This window comes from Caretta caretta, chromosome 8, assembly GCF_965140235.1.
Source record: "Caretta caretta isolate rCarCar2 chromosome 8, rCarCar1.hap1, whole genome shotgun sequence".
NCBI lineage: Eukaryota > Metazoa > Chordata > Testudines > Cheloniidae > Caretta > Caretta caretta.
This window is the reverse complement of record NC_134213.1, coordinates 2173711-2192065: the sequence shown is the minus strand read 5'-3', so window position 1 is coordinate 2192065 and position 18355 is coordinate 2173711. Positions and strand designations below refer to the sequence as shown.

The 18355-nt window shown below is 48.3% G+C and overlaps 2 protein-coding genes across 2 annotated transcripts; both read right to left on the bottom strand.

Moving 5' to 3' along the window:
* Positions 1–3: 3 nt before the first annotated feature.
* Positions 4–3984, bottom strand: LOC142073067 (ovomucoid-like). Its single transcript, XM_075131959.1, has 4 exons — positions 3889–3984; positions 2616–2638; positions 449–564; positions 4–208 (listed from the first exon to the last, which is right to left on the bottom strand). The coding sequence occupies exons 1-4, from the start codon at positions 3944–3946 to the stop codon at positions 127–129; spliced, it is 279 nt and encodes a 92-aa protein (XP_074988060.1). The 5' UTR covers positions 3947–3984; the 3' UTR covers positions 4–126.
* An 8594-nt stretch (positions 3985–12578) lies between these two features.
* On the bottom strand, positions 12579–17066 carry LOC142073066 (ovomucoid-like). Its single transcript, XM_075131958.1, has 4 exons — positions 16971–17066; positions 15191–15213; positions 13024–13139; positions 12579–12783 (listed from the first exon to the last, which is right to left on the bottom strand). The coding sequence occupies exons 1-4, from the start codon at positions 17026–17028 to the stop codon at positions 12702–12704; spliced, it is 279 nt and encodes a 92-aa protein (XP_074988059.1). The 5' UTR covers positions 17029–17066; the 3' UTR covers positions 12579–12701.
* Between the last annotated feature and the right edge of the window lie 1289 nt (positions 17067–18355).

Genomic DNA, 18355 nt, shown 5'->3' with positions numbered 1-18355 from the left:
AAATTCTGCTGAGTTTGCTTTATTGCATAGACAGGTGGGGAGTCAGCGATGCTCTTAGAGGCCTGGAACCGATGGATGAGACGAGAACGTGACTCCGTGCAGGGATCTGCTCATGGGAACCAAATGCTAAAGGTCTTCTCTTTCCTTGTCCTCATTGTGCGACTTGCATTCTCCATAATGCTGAAAGCAAAGACTTCCAAGGTTTTCACTAGAGGGAAAGAGAGAGACACAGAACTCAGTGCTGCAACCTGATGGCCAAAGAGAGCAAAGCATCTGTCAAGGCCCCAGGAGGTCAAATTCACCAGAGCTTATTTGCTGACAGGAAAAATTACACTGAGGAAGTCGACCCAGCCTCTACGAGGTAAAGATATGGGCGCAGGCAGGGCCTTGAATTACCTCACAATTGTATTTTAGTTTTTGTTAGTGGGCCCTTTATTCTGATACTTACTAGACTGCTCCACAAAAGACACATTTGTTTCCATATGTCTTGCCATCAGTGCCACAGACCGGGTTGTACTCAAAGGTGCATTTTTCCGGAGGCTTCTTGTACTCACTGCAGAAACCCTACAAGGAACATTAGAATTGCTATTACAGTTATTGTCTGCATTTCAGTAGTGCCCCGATGCCCCCACTCGCCCATGGGGCTGGGCATTCTCTGAATAGAGAGGAAGGGACAGTCCCTGCCCCCCCAGAGCTCACAGTCCCTAATCCTGTCCCTAGTCTCTACTGACGTTCTGACTAACTGACTTCCCAATTCCCCTCTCGCTGCCAGGAGGAGCCGGGCCCGTCTCCCTGGTGTAAGAGACGTTTCTGAACCCACATCACATGGTGTGTGAGCAAAGGGGTATCTCCGTAGGCATCAGATGCTAATCTGACATTACCCAGGGTACAATCTGGACTGATGAACAGCTGTGTCCCCTCAATCCTCCAACCTGGGGTGCCTTTTACTCTGCTTTGCTATGAAAGCAACCACTCCTGTTCCTACTCACACACAGCTTCCAGCATGTAAATTACTCCGAGCTGTACGGTATGAGTCCTTTGGCAAGCCCCTCTTGAATTACACTGCAGGGGAAGAGCAGCAAATTTCCAGTCCCAGACTTTCCCCCAGAAGTGTGCATCTTGTACTGCCCAGCACCCTCCTGGACCATATAAGCTCCTATAAAGTCTGTCATTTTATTAATAGAAAATGAAATGCACAAATCCTATTGTCGCAAATGGAGTTTTCCAAACACTTCAATCCAAACACACTGGTTTAGATAAAACAAGATGCTTAACTACAGAAAGATAGATTTTAAGTGATTACAAGTCAGGAGGCGTCAAAGTCAGGATTGGCTACAAGAAAATAAAAGCAAAACACCACTAATGCCTGACTTATCAAGCTAAGTGAACTCAAAGCAAAAGGTCTCTCTCACCAAATGCTTCAGCAGTCTTACTGGCTGTCATTTCCGCCAGGACCCCTCCCTCAGTCCAGTGTTTCTTTCCTTGTCTTTCAGGTGTTGTTGATGTCATGGGCAGAGAGAAAGGGAGGAGTAACTTGGGGAGTTTGTTCCCCATTCTTATATTTTTCCCTCTTCTTTGAGCATCATCTCCAGCTAGGGTTCATGCGACAGAAAGTTTGTGGGGATGGGAACCTCCAGCTGTTCCTTTGCCAACAAGTAAATTTCTCGCTCACAGCTTTTTTGCTGCCAAAGAATGGCCCCTTAACCACATGATGGTCCGTTTGATTATGTGGAGACCTGGCTGAGGTGTTAGTTTGTCTTTTGTCTCTGGCTTATGACTGTTTCCCCAGACTGGGGACATGTCTTATACAGTAGAATCTTATAACTTTACATACCATGGTGTCTCACAGACTTAACAGGACAATAATGTTCAGCACATTATGAGTTTTCAAATGATCCCTTACACTGCATACTTTGTACAAAATTTATCACAGTCTTCTTAAAGGGGTGAACATAGGGGTACAGGCTGGTCTAAGAGACGCTTCTGAACCTACATCATATAGAATGTGAGTGAACGAGCATCTCCACAGGCAGCAGATGCTCATAAATAAAAAACCTCATGCTCTTGTCATACCGTCACCTCCTCAGTTCTGTCTCAGTTGCTCCCTGTGTCTCCCCCAGGCCCATCACAGACTGCCCTGTACAATAGTCTATGGAATCCATCACTCTGACCCCATGGCTTACGTCTACTCGGCAGTGAGACACTCCTGGCTAGCTCAGGTCAGCTGACTTAGGCTCGGGCTGTACAATTGCTGTGTAGACATTTGGGCTTGGGCTGGAGCCCGAGCTTTGGTAGCCCACGAGGGGAGAGGATCCCAGAGCCCGAACATCTACACCGCAGTTTTTAGGTCTGCAGCCCAAGCTCCCTGAGCCCATGTCAGCTCAGCCGGTCCAGCCGTGGCCAGGCCCTGGATCTTTTGTTCCAGTGTAGATGTACCCAGGGATTCTCAGCCCCAGAGATTCACTCCCCCCTGGCTCGGGCACGAGGTAGACTCTGCTTCTGCTTTGAGTCATGAGTTCTAGCATGTTTCTAACCCAGAGATCATGGTCCCTGTGATGTTACAAGCCAGAGACTGGGGAAAGTGATTATTAATGAACAGGGAGAGTTCGACTTACCTTACCAGCCTGGCCAGCAGCATCTGGAACAAAACATACAGACAGAATGAGACTGTTTCAGATTCTCTCGCCCATCCTGGTGCTGGGGTTATTGATGTCCCGAGTTCTGACCAAGTCTCTCTCTTTACTTTGATACAGAGCCTTTTCAAATGTTCTGGTATGGGGTTGTGCGACTAGGGATGTCAGCTCTTGTATACCTGTGTTAACTGAAGTGACGTCGCAAAGGAGGAACGGAGGAAGAGGCAAACATTCTTGGGACGTTCCAGAGTGATCCTACTCTAGACAGGTGTCTCCTCTACAGGATCTCACCCTCACCTTTGCGGGAGGCTGGGGAGTTTCCTACTTTTCCAGGAACTTCATGTCGTAGTACATTACAAGCATCCAGAAAGAGAGTTTTACATTTTACTCTAACATCCGTTTGGATGGTGTGACCATAACACTGCACACTCTGCCACAGACCCTGTCTGGTCCATTCATTGACACTGTCTGAAAAATACCAGAACACTAACGGTTGTGTCTCAGCAGCTATTTTGCAGGATCCAGGATCTCACGGGCATCCATAAAAACCTCAGCAGCTTTTGACTCTCTCTCGCTCCGTATCCGATGAAGTGAGCTGTAGCTCACGAAAGCTTATGCTCAAATGAATTGGTTAGTCTCTAAGGTGCCACAAGTCCTCCTGTTCTTTTTGCGAATACAGATTAACGCGGCTGCTGCTCTGAAACCATCATTATTTAAGTGTCTCTTCAGAGTTAAGCCATAGCACAGAGTTACATCAACAATTACTCAATTCTAATGAGACGTTTCATTCTGAACAGGTCTGACTCTGTTTGTTAATGAAACTCTATCCAATTGACTAAGATCTCAGCCCCCCAAGTGAAGACTATCTGTATTAAGGAGCTATGGATAACGGGATCATCCAGCATTACAAGGTAGGGATTTAACCCCAACAAAGCAAATGTTTGGAGAGGATCTAAATCCTCCGCTTTCTACTTTGGCAATGCCATAGATCTTGTCATGCTAATAAAGTAGCGTTGAACTGGATTAATTCAGGGCATAAAGCAACTCCTACGTAATACAAGGTAAGAAGAATTTTTTCCTGTGGGAAGCTTCCCTCAGAACTGCTGAGGGCCTTGTACATCGCTCTAAATACACTGGCACAGGCTAGTGTTGGAAACAGAGATTGGCGAACCCCTATAGGGATGAGAGTGAGGCTGGCCCCATCCTTTCGGGGATAGGGCAAGGCTCAGCACAGGCTACAGCCAAAGTGACTCACCTGAGTAGAAGCAGCAAAGTGCCAGAGCGAAGAGCAGAACGGCCCCTGTTATCTTCATGGCGGATGTGGCTGTCTGGTCTGCAGTGGGCTCTTGGTGCTCTGCTCCCTCAGTAAACCCCACACACAGAGCCCCACTATATATAGGGTGTTGGAGAACCCACCTTCATTGTGACTCACCCGAAATACTCACTCACAACTCCGGCAACCGGAAGCAAAGCTCTCAGTGGGAATGCCAAGCTGTGAACAATGTTTCCTCCACAACAAGTTTCCAGGATAAGTTGGAGGAAAAGTCACACCCTTGATTTGGTGAATAATGGAGTAGTTATGTGGGCTGAGTGCTCATCATGGCGCACATGGGCAGCCAAACCTGGACATTCCTGATTGTCAGGACTGTGAGTGTGGAACATATTCGTCATGCTGCACGTTAAAGGCACCGAGCCAGCAAAGCACCTGTGTTACCGGCCTCTTCTGGCCATACTCTGCAGTCGGTCCCCGCAGCAGGGGGAAAGCTGACCATAAGCGACGGTCCTGCTGTCCTGATCTTGCACGTATTCTGCCCGGAGCCCGTGCCTGGCTTAGTTTAGAGGAGCTAGAGGACAGGTCTAATTCAAATATGAAGAACCTCGTGTTCTTGTGATACCATCCCCTCTCTCGTTCCATCTCTGAGTTGCTCCCGGTGCCTCCCACAGGCCCATCACAAATGGTGTCCTGTCCATTCGTGCATGGAATCCATCAGCCTGACCACAGGGATTCGCTCTCCTCTCATTAGGGCCTGGGGTACAGTCTGCTCCCACATTGCCTCATGAGTTCCAGCGTGTTTCTAACCCGGAGGTACTGGTCTCCATGATGCTACATACCAAAGATTGGGGCAAGTGACAATTCATTCACAGTGAGAGTTCGACTCACCCGATGACCCTGGCCGACAGCATCTGGAACAAAACACAGACACAAAGGACACAATGTGAGAGAGAAACCAGCTAAAAACAGTCATCTCTGCCTAGGACAACGGAAGCAGATTGCTAACCAGCAACTGGGCCATGGGAAGGAGTCCTGCACCCTCATCCAATTGCTGTGACAAATAGAAACATGGAGAGTAATGCACCCACAGTCTGACCTGAAATCATAGAATCATAGAAAATTAGGGTTGGAAGAGACCTCAGGAGGTCAACTAGTCCAACCCCCGAATAGCATCACTGGGCCTACAATTAATTGCAGGTGTTATTATTTGTAGTTCCCAGACTGGAGTTTGGTTAAAAGCCCATAATGGCTCCTCAGTAACTTTTTCCCAAAGGAAAATTCCCAAACGTCCATAGCTGGTGCTGAGCTGCTTTTTAATAGTCGAGCCCGTGCAGAAGGTTAGAGGGTCAGACACAGAGCTCCGTACAGGCTGCAGCAAAAGTTACTCACCCTGAAAGCTGGAGAGGAGCCCCAGAGCAAGGAACACAACGACAGCTGCTGTCTTCAGGGTGGAAGTGGTTTGTGGGTCTGCTGGAGTCTGTTAGCGCTCAGCTCTGCAGATGATCTCTCAGTGCAGCCCAAGGGAGGAGATCTCATATATGTAGACAAGAGGTTGGTTCTCTCTCCACTTGGATTATGAAATCCCTGTCGAAATGATCACTGACGCTACAAACCAATACAGTGATTGGTCATTCCCGATTCCTAATTCATCATGTCTGGCTGGTCATCTAAGCCAAACGGACATTTGGTGCCCCCTGATTCGTTGGTTGAAACTTTTGCAAAAGGAGGATTGTGTGTGCCAACTAACACATAACAAATGCTTTTCTTATGAACGACACTCGTCATTGTCACATGAGCACAGGTGTTGGCATGAAGAAGAGCAGTTCACCAACCCTAATGTTAACAATCCCACATTACCGGATGCTCGTAAGTAGGGCAAGAATGTGTCTGTATCAAATACTCTTTGGGGACTGCAATAAATATCACGGGGAAAGGTTAAACTGCCCTGACATACATGGGTGAATTCAGCGTAAGCCTTTGTAAATCTTGACGCACCTGCAGAGGAAGGCAGATTAGTTACTTCAGGTGCGTCTGGGGCTCTGCAGGTTGCTGAGAACCGCCACCTTGCGTCCCCGTCACATTCATCTTTGCTGTCCAGCACCAGAAACCAGCATACTCCAGGGTCCGTGCGCCCTGTCCCTTGCGCACTGCCAGCCCCTTTACCATTCAAGCCCCTGCCAGTCTGTTGGTAAGAGCAGCTGGGAAATTCAATCTGGGCCAGGAGGGAGGGGAAGTGGCCACGTGGCACCAGCGTGCAGCCAGTAGCCCCGTGTCCATATGTTAATGGGCACAGGCAGAGCTCCCTCGGGGCAGCCCCGAACGAAGGCAGCAGAGAGGTCTGCTGGGATCCAGAGGAGCGGGACAAGCGGTGGCTATGCTGCATGGGGCAGGAAGGCAGCACAGACCCCACGCGGCGGGACCCCTCCGCCCCTTGTGCACCACGGAGATCGTGGCTGGGTTCAGCGTACAGGTCTCTGCAGCGGGGATCGGGAGGGGTGCGGGGTCGCTGTGGGCTATGGCACAGTGGGACACCACATGGCCCCAGTGCTGCTGCGGGGGAAGCGGTGGGATGTTCCCTTCTCTGCTCCCAAACACAGGAGCAGCTGGGAACCGGGTAACTGTCTGGGTGCACCGGGCCCTGCTTCTGGGCTGGGGATTCCCTCCTCCCCTCTGTCTTATTATCTACCCCTTTCCTAATGATTCGCAGCATTCTGTTTGCTGTTTTGACTGCTGCTGCACACTGTGTGGGTGTTTTCAGAGAACTCTCCACAATGACTCCAAGCTCTCTTTCTTGAGTGGTAACTGCAAATTTAGACCCATCATTTTATATGTATAGTGGGGATGATGTTTTCCAATGTGCATTGCTTTGCATTTATCAACGTTGAATCTCATCTGCCATTTTGTTGCCAAGTCACCCAGTTTTGTGAGATTCTTTTGTAGCTCTTCACAGTCTGTCTGGGATTTAACTATCTTGAGTAGTTTTTGTATCATCTGCAAATTTTGCCACCTCACTGTTCATCCCTTTTCCCAGGTCATTTATGAACATGTTGAATAGGACTGGCCCCAGTACAGACCCCTGGGGGACACCACTGTTCACCTCTCTCCATTCTGAAAACTGACCATGTATTCCTACCCTTTGTTTCCTATCTTTTAACCAGTTACCAATCCATGAGAGAATCTTCTCTCTTATCCCATGACTGCTTACTTTGCTTAATAGCCTTTGGCGAGGGACCTTGTCAAAGTTTTTCTGACAATCTAAGTACACTATATCCACTGGATCCCCCTTGTCCAAATGCTTGTTGACCCCCTCAAAGAGTTCTAGTAGATTGGTGAGGCATGATTTCCCTTTAAAAAACCATGTTGACTCTTCCCAAGAAATTATGTTCATCTCTGTGTCTGACAATTTTGTTCTTTACTATAGTTTCAGCCAGTTTGCCCGGTACTGAAGTCAGGCTTACTGGCCTGTAATTGCCGGGGTCACCTCTGGAGCCCTTTTAAAAAATTGGCCCCACATTAACTAACCTCCAGCCATTTGGCACAGAAGCTGATTGACATGATAGGTTAGAGACTACAGTTAGTAGTCCTGCAATTTCACATTTGAGTTCCTTCAGAACTCTTGGGTGAATCCCACCTGGTCCTGGTGACTTATTACTCTTTAATTTATCAATTTGTTCCAAAACCTCCTCTGATGACACCTCAGTCTGGGACAGTTCCTCAGATTTGTCACCTAAAAAGAGTGGCTCAGGTTTAGGAATCTCCCTCAAATCCTCAGCCGTGAAGACTGATGCAAAGAATTCGTTTAGTTTCTCCACAATGGCCTTGAGTGCTCGTTTAGCACCTTGATCGTTCAGTTGCCCCACTGGTTGTTTAGCAGGCTTCCTGCTTCTGATGTCATTAAAAAAATGTTTGCTATTACTTTTTGAGTCTTTGGCTAGCTGTTCCTCAAATTCTATTTTGGCCTTCCTAATTGTATTTTTATACTTCATTTGCCAGAGTCCATGCTCCTTTCTATTTTCCTCACTAGGATTTAATTTCCACTCTTCGTAGGATGCCTCTTTTGCCTCTCACTGCTTCTCTTACTTTGTTGTTTCGCCATGGCGGCTCTTTTTCGGTTCTCTTACTTTGTTTTTTAATTTGGGGTATACATTTCAGTTGAGCCTCTATTATGGTGTCTTTAAAAAGTTTCCATGCAGCTTGCAGGGATTTTACTTTTGGTGCTGTACCCTTTAATTTCTGTTTAACTAACCTCCTCGTTTTTGTGTCGTTCCCCTTTCTGAAACTAAATGCTACAGTGTTGGGCTGCTGTGGTGTTTTCCCCGCCACAGGGATGTTAAATTTAATTATATTATGGTCACTACTACCAAGCGGTCCAGCTATAGTCACCTCTTGGACCTGATCCTGTGCTCCACTTAGGACTGAATCAAGAATTACCTCTCCCCTTGTGGGTTCCAGGACTAGCTACTCCAAGAAGCCGTCATTTAAGGTGTCAAGAAACTTTCTCTCTGCATCCCGTCCTGAGGTGACATGAACCCAGTCAATATGGGATAGTTGAAATCCTCGATTATGATTGAGTTTTTTATTTTAATAGCCTCTCTAATCTCCCTGAGTATTTCACAGTTGCTATCACCATCCTGGTCAGGTGGTCGGTAATATATCCCTACTGGTATATCCTTATTATTCGAGCACGGAATTACTAGCCAGAGAGATTCTATGGCACAGTTTGGTTCATTTAAGATTTTTACTTCATTGGATTCATTTGATTTCTTTCACATACAGTGCCACCCCCCACCAGCATGACCTGTTCTGTCCTTCCGATGTATTTTGTACCCTGGTATTACTGTGTCCCAGTGATTGTCCTCATTCCACCAGGTTTCTGTGATGCCTGTTATATCAATAGCCTCATTTAATACGAGGCGCTCTAGTTCACCCATCTTATTATTGGTAGATAAGCACTTTTAAAATGTGTCGCTTTTTAGCTGTCTCCCGTTGCATGACGTAATTAAATGAGACTTTTTTTCATTTGACTGTTTCTCATCAGATCCTACCTGTACTTTATCATCTTCCATCCTCTCCTCCTTACTAGGACATAGACAATCTCCATTAGTAGATCCTGCCCTAAGGGATGTCTCTGTCCCAACCACGTGCTCCTCTGCACCTCCCGGCTTTCCCCCAGCCCTTAGTTTTAAAACTGCTCAACGACCTTTTTAATTTTAAGCGGCAGCAATCTGGTTCCAATCTGGTTTAGGTGGATCCCATCCTTCCTGTATAGACTCCCCCTTTCCCAAGAGTCATTTCTTGCTGCCACTTTATACAAACCTCCCCATTCTTTGTCTCCGATGTCTCCCTGCCCCCAGACTCTCCCGAGTCACTGGGAGTCCCCCAGGGCTGCCCAGAAGTGAGGCAGCTTCTACGCACATGAAGAACCAAATGTGGCAGGTTGTTGGTCTGCTGCACAGCGCACCTCAGACCCCAGTCAGAGGGACTCTGCAGTCCCCTGTGCGCCATGGAGGAGACGGACAGGCTGGGCAGCTCGTGGGTCTCTGGGGGTGTAGTATTGGAAGGATCAAGGGTTTGTTGGTGTGTAGGGTGTGACGCACAGCATGGATCCACATACCCACAAGCCCTTTACACCTCCCACCCCGACAAGTAGCCCCCTGGGCTACCTACCTCCCCATTCTTTGTCTCCGACGTCTCCCTGCCCCTAGACTCTCCCGAGTCACTGGGAGTCCCCCAGGGCAGCCCAGAATCCTGACACAAGGAAGAACGGAAAGCAGCAGAATACGGACCCTGGACTTCAGAAAAGCAGACTTTGACTCCCTCAGGGAAGTGATGGGCAAGATCCCCTGGGAGAATAACATGATGGGGAAAGGAGCCCAGGAGAGCTGGCTGTATTTTAGAGAATCCTTACTGAGGTTACAGGGATGAACCATCCCAATGAGTCGAAAGAATAGTAAATATGGCAGGCGACCAGCTTGGCTTAACGGTGAAATCCTAGCGGATCTTAAATATAAAAAAGAAGCTTACAAGAAGTGGAAGGTTGGACATATGACCAGGGAAGAGTATAAAAATATTGCTCGGGCATGTAGGAATGAAATCAGGAGGACCAAATCGCACCTGGAGCTGCAGCTAGCGAGAGATGTCAAGAGTAACAAGAAGGGTTTCTTCAGGTATGTTGGCAACAAGAAGAAAGCCAAGGAAAGTGTGGCCCCTTAATGAATGAGGGAGGCAACCTAGTGACAGAGGATGTGGAAAAAGCTAATGTACTCACTGCTTTTTTTGCCTCTGTCTTCACTAACAAGGTCAGCTCCCAGACTGCTACGCTGGGCAACACAGCATGGGAAGGAGGTGACCAGCCCTCTGTGCAGAAAGAAGTGGTTCGGGACTATTTAGAAAAGCTGGATGAGCACAAGTCCATGGGGCCAGATGCGCTGCATCCGAGAGTGCTAAAGGAGTTGGCGGATGTGATTGCAGAGCCATTGGCCATTATCTTTGAAAACTCATGGCGATCGGGGGAAGTCCCGGAGGACTGGAAAAAGGCTAATGTAATGCCCATCTTTAAAAAAGGGAAGAAGGAGGATCCTGGGAACTACAGGCCAGTCAGCCTCACCTGAGTCCCGGGAAAAATCAAGGAGCAGGTCCTCAAGGAATCAATTCTGGAGCACTTAGAGGAGAGGAAAGTGATCAGGAACAGTCAGCATGGATTCACCAAGGGCAAGTCATGCCTGACTAATCTAATGGCCTTCTATGACGAGATACCTGGCTCTGTGGATGAGGGGAAAGCAGTGGACGTGTTGTTCCTTGACTTTAGCAAAGCTTTTGACACTGTCTCCCACATTATTCTTGCCAGCAAGTTAAAGAAGTATGGGCTGGATGAATGGACTATAAGGGGGATAGAAAGCTGGCTAGATTGTCGGTCTCAACGGGTAGTGATCAATGGCTCCATGTCTAGTTGGCAGCCGGTATCAAGTGGAGTGCTCCAAGGGTTGGTCCTGGGGCCGGTTTTGTTCAATATCTTCATAAATGATCTGGAGGATGGTGTGGATTGCACCCTCAGCAAGTTTGCAGGTGACTCTAAACTGGGAGGAGAGGTAGATACGGTGGCAGGTAGGCATAGGATACAGAGGGACGTAGACAAATTGGAGGATTGGGCCAAAAGAAATCTGATGAGGTTCAAGAAGGACAAGTGCAGAGTCCTGCACTTAGGACGAAAGAATCCCATGCACCGCTACAGACTAGGGACCGAATGGCTAGGCAGCAGTTCTGCGGAAAAGGACCTAGGGGTGACAGTGGACGAGAAGCTGGATATGAGTCAGCAGTGTGCCCTTGTTGCCAAGAAGGCCAATGGCATTTTGGGATGTGTACGTAGGGGCATAGCGAGCAGATCGAGGGACGTGATCGTTCCCCTCTACTCGACATTGGTGAGGCCTCATCTGGAGTACTGTGTCCAGTTTTGGGTCCCACACTACAAGAAGGACATGGAAAAATTGGAAAGAGTCCAGCAGAGGGCAACAGAAATGATAAGGGGACTGGAACGCATGACTTATGAGGAGAGGCTGAGGGAACTGGGGATGTTTAGTCTACGGAAGAGAAGAATGAGGGGGGATTTGATAGCTGCTTTCAAGTACCTGAAAGGGGGATCCAAAGAGGATGGCTCTAGAGTGTTCTCAATGGTAGCAGATGACAGAACAAGGAGTAATGGTCTCAAGTTGCAGTGGGGGAGATTTAGGTTGGATATTAGGAAAAACTTTTTCACTCGGAGGGTGGTGAAACACTGGAATGGGTTACCTAGGGAGGTGGTGGAATCTCCTTCCTTAGAAGTTTTTAAGGTCAGGCTTGACAAAGCCCTGGCTGGGATGATTTAATTGGGGCTTGGTCCTGCTTTGAGCAGGGGGTTGGACTAGATGACTTCCTGAGGTCCCTTCCAAATTTGATATTCTATGATTCTATGATTCTATGAGTCAATGGGATGCGGCGCTGGCTTACAGCAAGTATCAGCACAGTCAGAGATCTGTCAGGCTCCCCCAGGGGAGCCCAGAAGTGAGGCAGCTTCCATGCACGTGAAGAACCAAATGTGGCAGGTTGTTGGTCTGCTGCACAGGGCATCAGCGCAGCTCAGACCCCAGTCAGAGGGACTCTGCAATCCCCTGTGTGCCATGGAGGAGACGGACAGGCTGGGCAGCTCGTGGGTCTCTGGGGGGGCAGTATCGGAAGGATCAAGGGTTTGTTGGTGTGTAGGGTGTGACGCACAGCATGGATCCACATGCCCACAAGCCCTTTACACCTCCCACCCCGACAAGTAGCCCCCTGGGCCCTATGTCTGGGTTGGGGATCCTGTATCCTCCCATCCCTTGCTGTTCTCCCAGGTCAAGGCCTTTTACGTGGGCTTTGCTCACGGTCTCATGTTGTGGTCCATGGAGAGCACTCAGGCCTGGAAGGGAGTCAGACACAGGGAACGTGTCCGGGGTTTGTGTATCTATTTATCTCGTAGGAAAAGCCATGGCTGGAGGAGATATAATACTTGCCAGTCTGTGGCTCCCTTAAAGCCTGTGACTGGTTACTGCACTTTGTGTTCTCATTAACTCTGGTCTGTAAGCTGGGGAGAGCTTGTGTGAGACACGGGAGAGCAGAGTCCCTCCTTGGAAAGGGGGAAAAAACCCCACAGAGGTCACAAATTCTGCTGAGTTTGCTTTATTGCATAGACAGGTGGGGAGTCAGCGATGCTCTTAGAGGCCTGGAACCGATGGATGAGACGAGAACGTGACTCCGTGCAGGGATCTGCTCATGGGAACCAAATGCTAAAGGTCTTCTCTTTCCTTGTCCTCATTGTGCGACTTGCATTCTCCATAATGCTGAAAGCAAAGACTTCCAAGGTTTTCACTAGAGGGAAAGAGAGAGACACAGAACTCAGTGCTGCAACCTGATGGCCAAAGAGAGCAAAGCATCTGTCAAGGCCCCAGGAGGTCAAATTCACCAGAGCTTATTTGCTGACAGGAAAAATTACACTGAGGAAGTCGACCCAGCCTCTATGAGGTAAAGATATGGGAGCAGGCAGGGCCTTGAATTACCTCACAATTGTATTTTAGTTTTTGTTTATGGGCCCTTTATTCTGATACTTACTAGACTGCTCCACAAAAGACACATTTGTTTCCATATGTCTTGCCATCAGTGCCACAGACCGGGTTGTACTCTAAGGTGCATTTTTCCGGAGGCTTCTTGTACTCACTGCAGAAACCCTACAAGGAACATTAGAATTGCTATTACAGTTATTGTCTGCATTTCAGTAGTGCCCCGATGCCCCCACTCGCCCATGGGGCTGGGCATTCTCTGAATAGAGAGGAAGGGACAGTCCCTGCCCCCCCAGAGCTCACAGTACCTAATCCTGTCCCTAGTCTCTACTGACGTTCTGATTAACTGACTTCCCAATTCCCCTCTCGCTGCCAGGAGGAGCCGGGCCCGTCTCCCTGGTGTAAGAGACGTTTCTGAACCCACATCACATGGTGTGTGAGCGAAGGGGTATCTCCGTAGGCATCAGATGCTAATCTGACATTACCCAGGGTACAATCTGGACTGATGAACAGCTGTGTCCCCTCAATCCTCCAACCTGGGGTGCCTTTTACTCTGCTTTGCTATGAAAGCAACCACTCCTGTTCCTACTCACACACAGCTTCCAGCATGTAAATTACTCCGAGCTGTACGGTATGAGTCCTTTGGCAAGCCCCTCTTGAATTACACTGCAGGGGAAGAGCAGCAAATTTCCAGTCCCAGACTTTCCCCCAGAAGTGTGCATCTTGTACTGCCCAGCACCCTCCTGGACCATATAAGCTCCTATAAAGTCTGTCATTTTATTAATAGAAAATGAAATGCACAAATCCTATTGTCGCAAATGGAGTTTTCCAAACACTTCAATCCAAACACACTGGTTTAGATAAAACAAGATGCTTAACTACAGAAAGATAGATTTTAAGTGATTACAAGTCAGGAGGCATCAAAGTCAGGATTGGCTACAAGAAAATAAAAGCAAAACACCACTAATGCCTGACTTATCAAGCTAAGTGAACTCAAAGCAAAAGGTCTCTCTCACCAAATGCTTCAGCAGTCTTACTGGCTGTCATTTCCGCCAGGACCCCTCCCTCAGTCCAGTGTTTCTTTCCTTGTCTTTCAGGTGTTGTTGATGTCATGGGCAGAGAGAAAGGGAGGAGTAACTTGGGGAGTTTGTTCCCCATTCTTATATTTTTCCCTCTTCTTTGAGCATCATCTCCAGCTAGGGTTCATGCGACAGAAAGTTTGTGGGGATGGGAACCTCCAGCTGTTCCTTTGCCAACAAGTAAATTTCTCGCTCACAGCTTTTTTGCTGCCAAAGAATGGCCCCTTAACCACGTGATGGTCCGTTTGATTATGTGGAGACCTGGCTGAGGTGTTAGTTTGTCTTTTGTCTCTGGCTTATGACTGTTTCCCCAGACTGGGGACATGTCTTATACAGTAGAATCTTATAACTTTACATACCATGGTGTCTCACAGACTTAACAGGACAATAATGTTCAGCACATTATGAGTTTTCAAATGATCCCTTACACTGCATACTTTGTACAAAATTTATCAGAGTCTTCTTAAAGGGGTGAACATAGGGGTATAGGCTGGTCTAAGAGAGGCTTCTGAACCTACATCATATAGAATGTGAGTGAAAGAGCATCTCCACAGGCAGCAGATGCTCATAAATAAAAAACCTCATGCTCTTGTCATACCGTCACCTCCTCAGTTCTGTCTCAGTTGCTCCCTGTGTCTCCCCCAGGCCCATCACAGACTGCCCTGTACAATAGTCTATGGAATCCATCACTCTGACCCCATGGCTTACGTCTACTCGGCAGTGAGACACTCCTGGCTAGCTCAGGTCAGCTGACTTGGGCTCGGGCTGTACAATTGCTGTGTAGACATTTGGGCTTGGGCTGGAGCCCGAGCTTTGGTAGCCCACGAGGGGAGAGGATCCCAGAGCCCAAACATCTACACCGCAATTTTTAGGCCTGCAGCCCAAGCCCCCTGAGCCCATGTCAGCTCAGCCGGTCCAGCCATGGCCAGGCCCTGGATCTTTTGTTCCAGTGTAGATGTACCCAGGGATTCTCAGCCCCAGAGATTCACTCCCCCCTGGCTCGGGCACGAGGTAGACTCTGCTTCTGCTTTGAGTCATGAGTTCTAGCATGTTTCTAACCCAGAGATCATGGTCCCTGTGATGTTACAAGCCAGAGACTGGGGAAAGTGATTATTAATGAACAGGGAGAGTTCGACTTACCTTACCAGCCTGGCCAGCAGCATCTGGAACAAAACATACAGACAGAATGAGACTGTTTCAGATTCTCTCGCCCATCCTGGTGCTGGGGTTATTGATGTCCCGAGTTCTGACCAAGTCTCTCTCTTTACTTTGATACAGAGCCTTTTCAAATGTTCTGGTATGGGGTTGTGCGACTAGGGATGTCAGCTCTTGTATACCTGTGTTAACTGAAGTGACGTCGCAAAGGAGGAACGGAGGAAGAGGCAAACATTCTTGGGACGTTCCAGAGTGATCCTACTCTAGACAGGTGTCTCCTCTACAGGATCTCACCCTCACCTTTGCGGGAGGCTGGGGAGTTTCCTACTTTTCCAGGAACTTCATGTCGTAGTACATTACAAGCATCCAGAAAGAGAGTTTTACATTTTACTCTAACATCCATTTGGATGGTGTGACCATAACACTGCACACTCTGCCACGGACCCTGTCTGGTCCGTTCATTGACACTGTCCGAAAAATACCAGAACACTAATGGTTGTGTCTCAGCAGCTATTTTGCAGGATCCAGGATCTCACGGGCATCCATAAAAACCTCAGCAGCTTTTGACTCTCTCTCGCTCCGTATCCGATGAAGTGAGCTGTAGCTCACGAAAGCTTATGCTCAAATGAATTGGTTAGTCTCTAAGGTGCCACAAGTCCTCCTGTTCTCTTTGCGAATACACAGAGTTACATCAACAATTACTCAATTCTAATGAGACGTTTCATTCTGAACAGGTCTGACTCTGTTTGTTAATGAAACTCTATCCAATTGACTAAGATCTCAGCCCCCCAAGTGAAGACTATCTGTATTAAGGAGCTATGGATAATGGGATCATCCAGCATTACAAGGTAGGGAATTAACCCCAAAAAAACAAATGTTTGGAGAGGATCTAAATCCTCCGCTTTCTACTTTGGCAATGCCATAGATCTTGTCATGCTAATAAAGTATCGTTGAACTGGATTAATTCAGGGCATAAAGCAACTCCTACGTAATACAAGGTAAGAAGAAATTTTTCCTGTGGGAAGCTTCCCTCAGAACTGCTGAGGGCCTTGTACATCACTCTAAATACACTGGCACAGGCTAGTGTTGGAAACAGAGATTGGGTAGAAGGGTGCCTGGTCTGATCCAGGGTGGGAATTTTTGACTCCTGATGGTAGGGTAAGTAGATAAAAATTGTGAAAAACTGGGGGGAAGGGGAGGGGAAATAGGCACCTATATAAGAAAAAGCCCCGAATATTGGGAGTGTCCCTATAAAGTCGATACATCTGGTCACCCTACCTAATGGCCTCTTTGTGGAGTTTCATAATAAACAATGACAGGAATTAAAATTATGTAAGCAACTAAATCAAGAATTTTACTGCCAACCAACCCCCTTGTCCCCAACAAAATAATCAGAAAACAACTAGAACCGTGGATGAGAAGAAATTCCAAAAGAAAGGGGATTCCATGGATGTTTGTTTTCTAGGGGTTGGGAATCTTTTGAGCTGCCTCGGTTTCTGGCAGAGTCAGTGAGATCCCAACCCAGAGGGAAGCCCGGGAACAGCCCTTCCGAGCTCTTGGATCCGTGCAGGGAGGTCAGCGCTCCTGGAATCAGCCTGCTGCTCAATGTCCAGGCTGTGCAGTGACATCTCAGAAATAAACCAGCTGCTCCTGGAATCAGCCACTGTGGGGGTGGGTGAACCCCTATAGGGATGAGAGTGAGGCTGGCCCCATCCTTTCGGGGATAGGGCAAGTCTCAGCACAGGCTACAGCCAAAGTGACTCACCTGAGTAGAAGCAGCAAAGTGCCAGAGCGAAGAGCAGAACGGCCCCTGTTATCTTCATGGCGGATGTGGCTGTCTGGTCTGCAGTGGGCTCTTGGTGCTCTGCTCCCTCAGTAAACCCCCCACACAGAGCCCCACTATATATAGGGTGTCGGAGAACCCACCTTCATTGTGACTCACCCGAAATAGTCACTCACAACTCCGGCAACCGGAAGCAAAGCTCTCAGTGGGAATGCCAAGCTGTGAACAATGTTTCCTCCACAACAAGTTTCCAGGATAAGTTGGAGGAAAAGTCACACCCTTGATTTGGTGAATAATGGAGTAGTTATGTGGGCTGAGTGCTCATCATGGCGCACATGGGCAGCCAAACCTGGACATTCCTGATTGTCAGGACTGTGAGTGTGGAACATATTCGTCACGCTGCACGTTAAAGGCACCGAGCCAGCAAAGCACCTGTGTTACCAGCCTCTTTCGGCCAGACTCTGCAGTCGGTCCCCGCAGCAGGGGGAAAGCTGACCATAAGCGACGGTCCTGCTGTCCTGATCTTGCACGTATTCTGCCCGGAGCCCGTGCCTGGCTTAGTTTAGAGGAGCTAGCGGGCAGGTCGAACTCAAATATAAAGAACCTCGTGTTCTTGTGATACCATCCCCTCTCTCGTTCCATCTCTGAGTTGCTCCCGGTGCCTCCCACAGGCCCATCACAGATGGTGTCCTGTCCAATCGTGCATGGAATCCATCAGCCTGACCACAGGGATTCGCTCTCCCCTCATTAGGGCCTGGGGTACAGTCTGCTCCCACATTGCCTCCTGAGTTCCAGCGTGTTTGTAAGCCGGAGGTCCTGGTCTCCATGATGCTACATACCAGAGATTGGGGCAAGTGACAATTCATTCACAGTGAGAGTTCGACTCACCCGATGACCCTGGCCGACAGCATCTGGAACAAAACACAGACACAAAGGACACAATGTCAGAGAGAAACCAGCTAAAAACAGTCATCTCTGCCTAGGACAACGGAAGCAGATTGCTAACCAGCAACTGGGCCATGGGAAGGAGTCCTGCACCCTCATCCAATTGCTGTGACAAATAGAAACATGGAGAGTAATGCACCCACAGTCTGACCTGAAATCATAGAATCATAGAAAATTAGGGTTGGAAGAGACCTCAGGAGGTCAACTAGTCCAACCCCCGAATAGCATCACTGGGCCTACAAGTAATTGCAGGTGCGATTGTTTGTAGTTCCCAGACTGGAGTTTGGTTAAAAGCCCATAATGGCTCCTCAGTAACATTTTCCCAAAGGAAAATGCTGTTTCTGCCATGAGCCACTTCCCTGGCTTAATCCTGACACCCAAACGTCCATAGCTGGTGCTGAGCTGCTTTTTAATAGTCGAGC

Bases quoted from the DNA above. Each gene is read 5' to 3' on its own strand.
- LOC142073066 (XM_075131958.1), bottom strand. From the start codon at position 17,028: ATGAAGATAACAGGGGCCGTTCTGCTCTTCGCTCTGGCACTTTGCTGC. The intron at 15,214-16,970 runs GTGAGTCACTTT...GTTTTGTTCCAG, and splicing joins ACTTTGCTGCTTCTACTCAG to ATGCTGCTGGCCAGGCTGGT. The intron at 12,784-13,023 runs GTAAGTATCAGA...CTTTCCCTCTAG, and splicing joins GTCTTTTGTGGAGCAGTCTA to TGAAAACCTTGGAAGTCTTT.
- LOC142073067 (XM_075131959.1), bottom strand. From the start codon at position 3,946: ATGAAGATAACAGGGGCCGTTCTGCTCTTCGCTCTGGCACTTTGCTGC. The intron at 565-2,615 runs GTAAGTCGAACT...TGTTCCTTGTAG, and splicing joins CTGCTGGCCAGGCTGGTAAG to GGTTTCTGCAGTGAGTACAA. The intron at 209-448 runs GTAAGTATCAGA...CTTTCCCTCTAG, and splicing joins GTCTTTTGTGGAGCAGTCTA to TGAAAACCTTGGAAGTCTTT.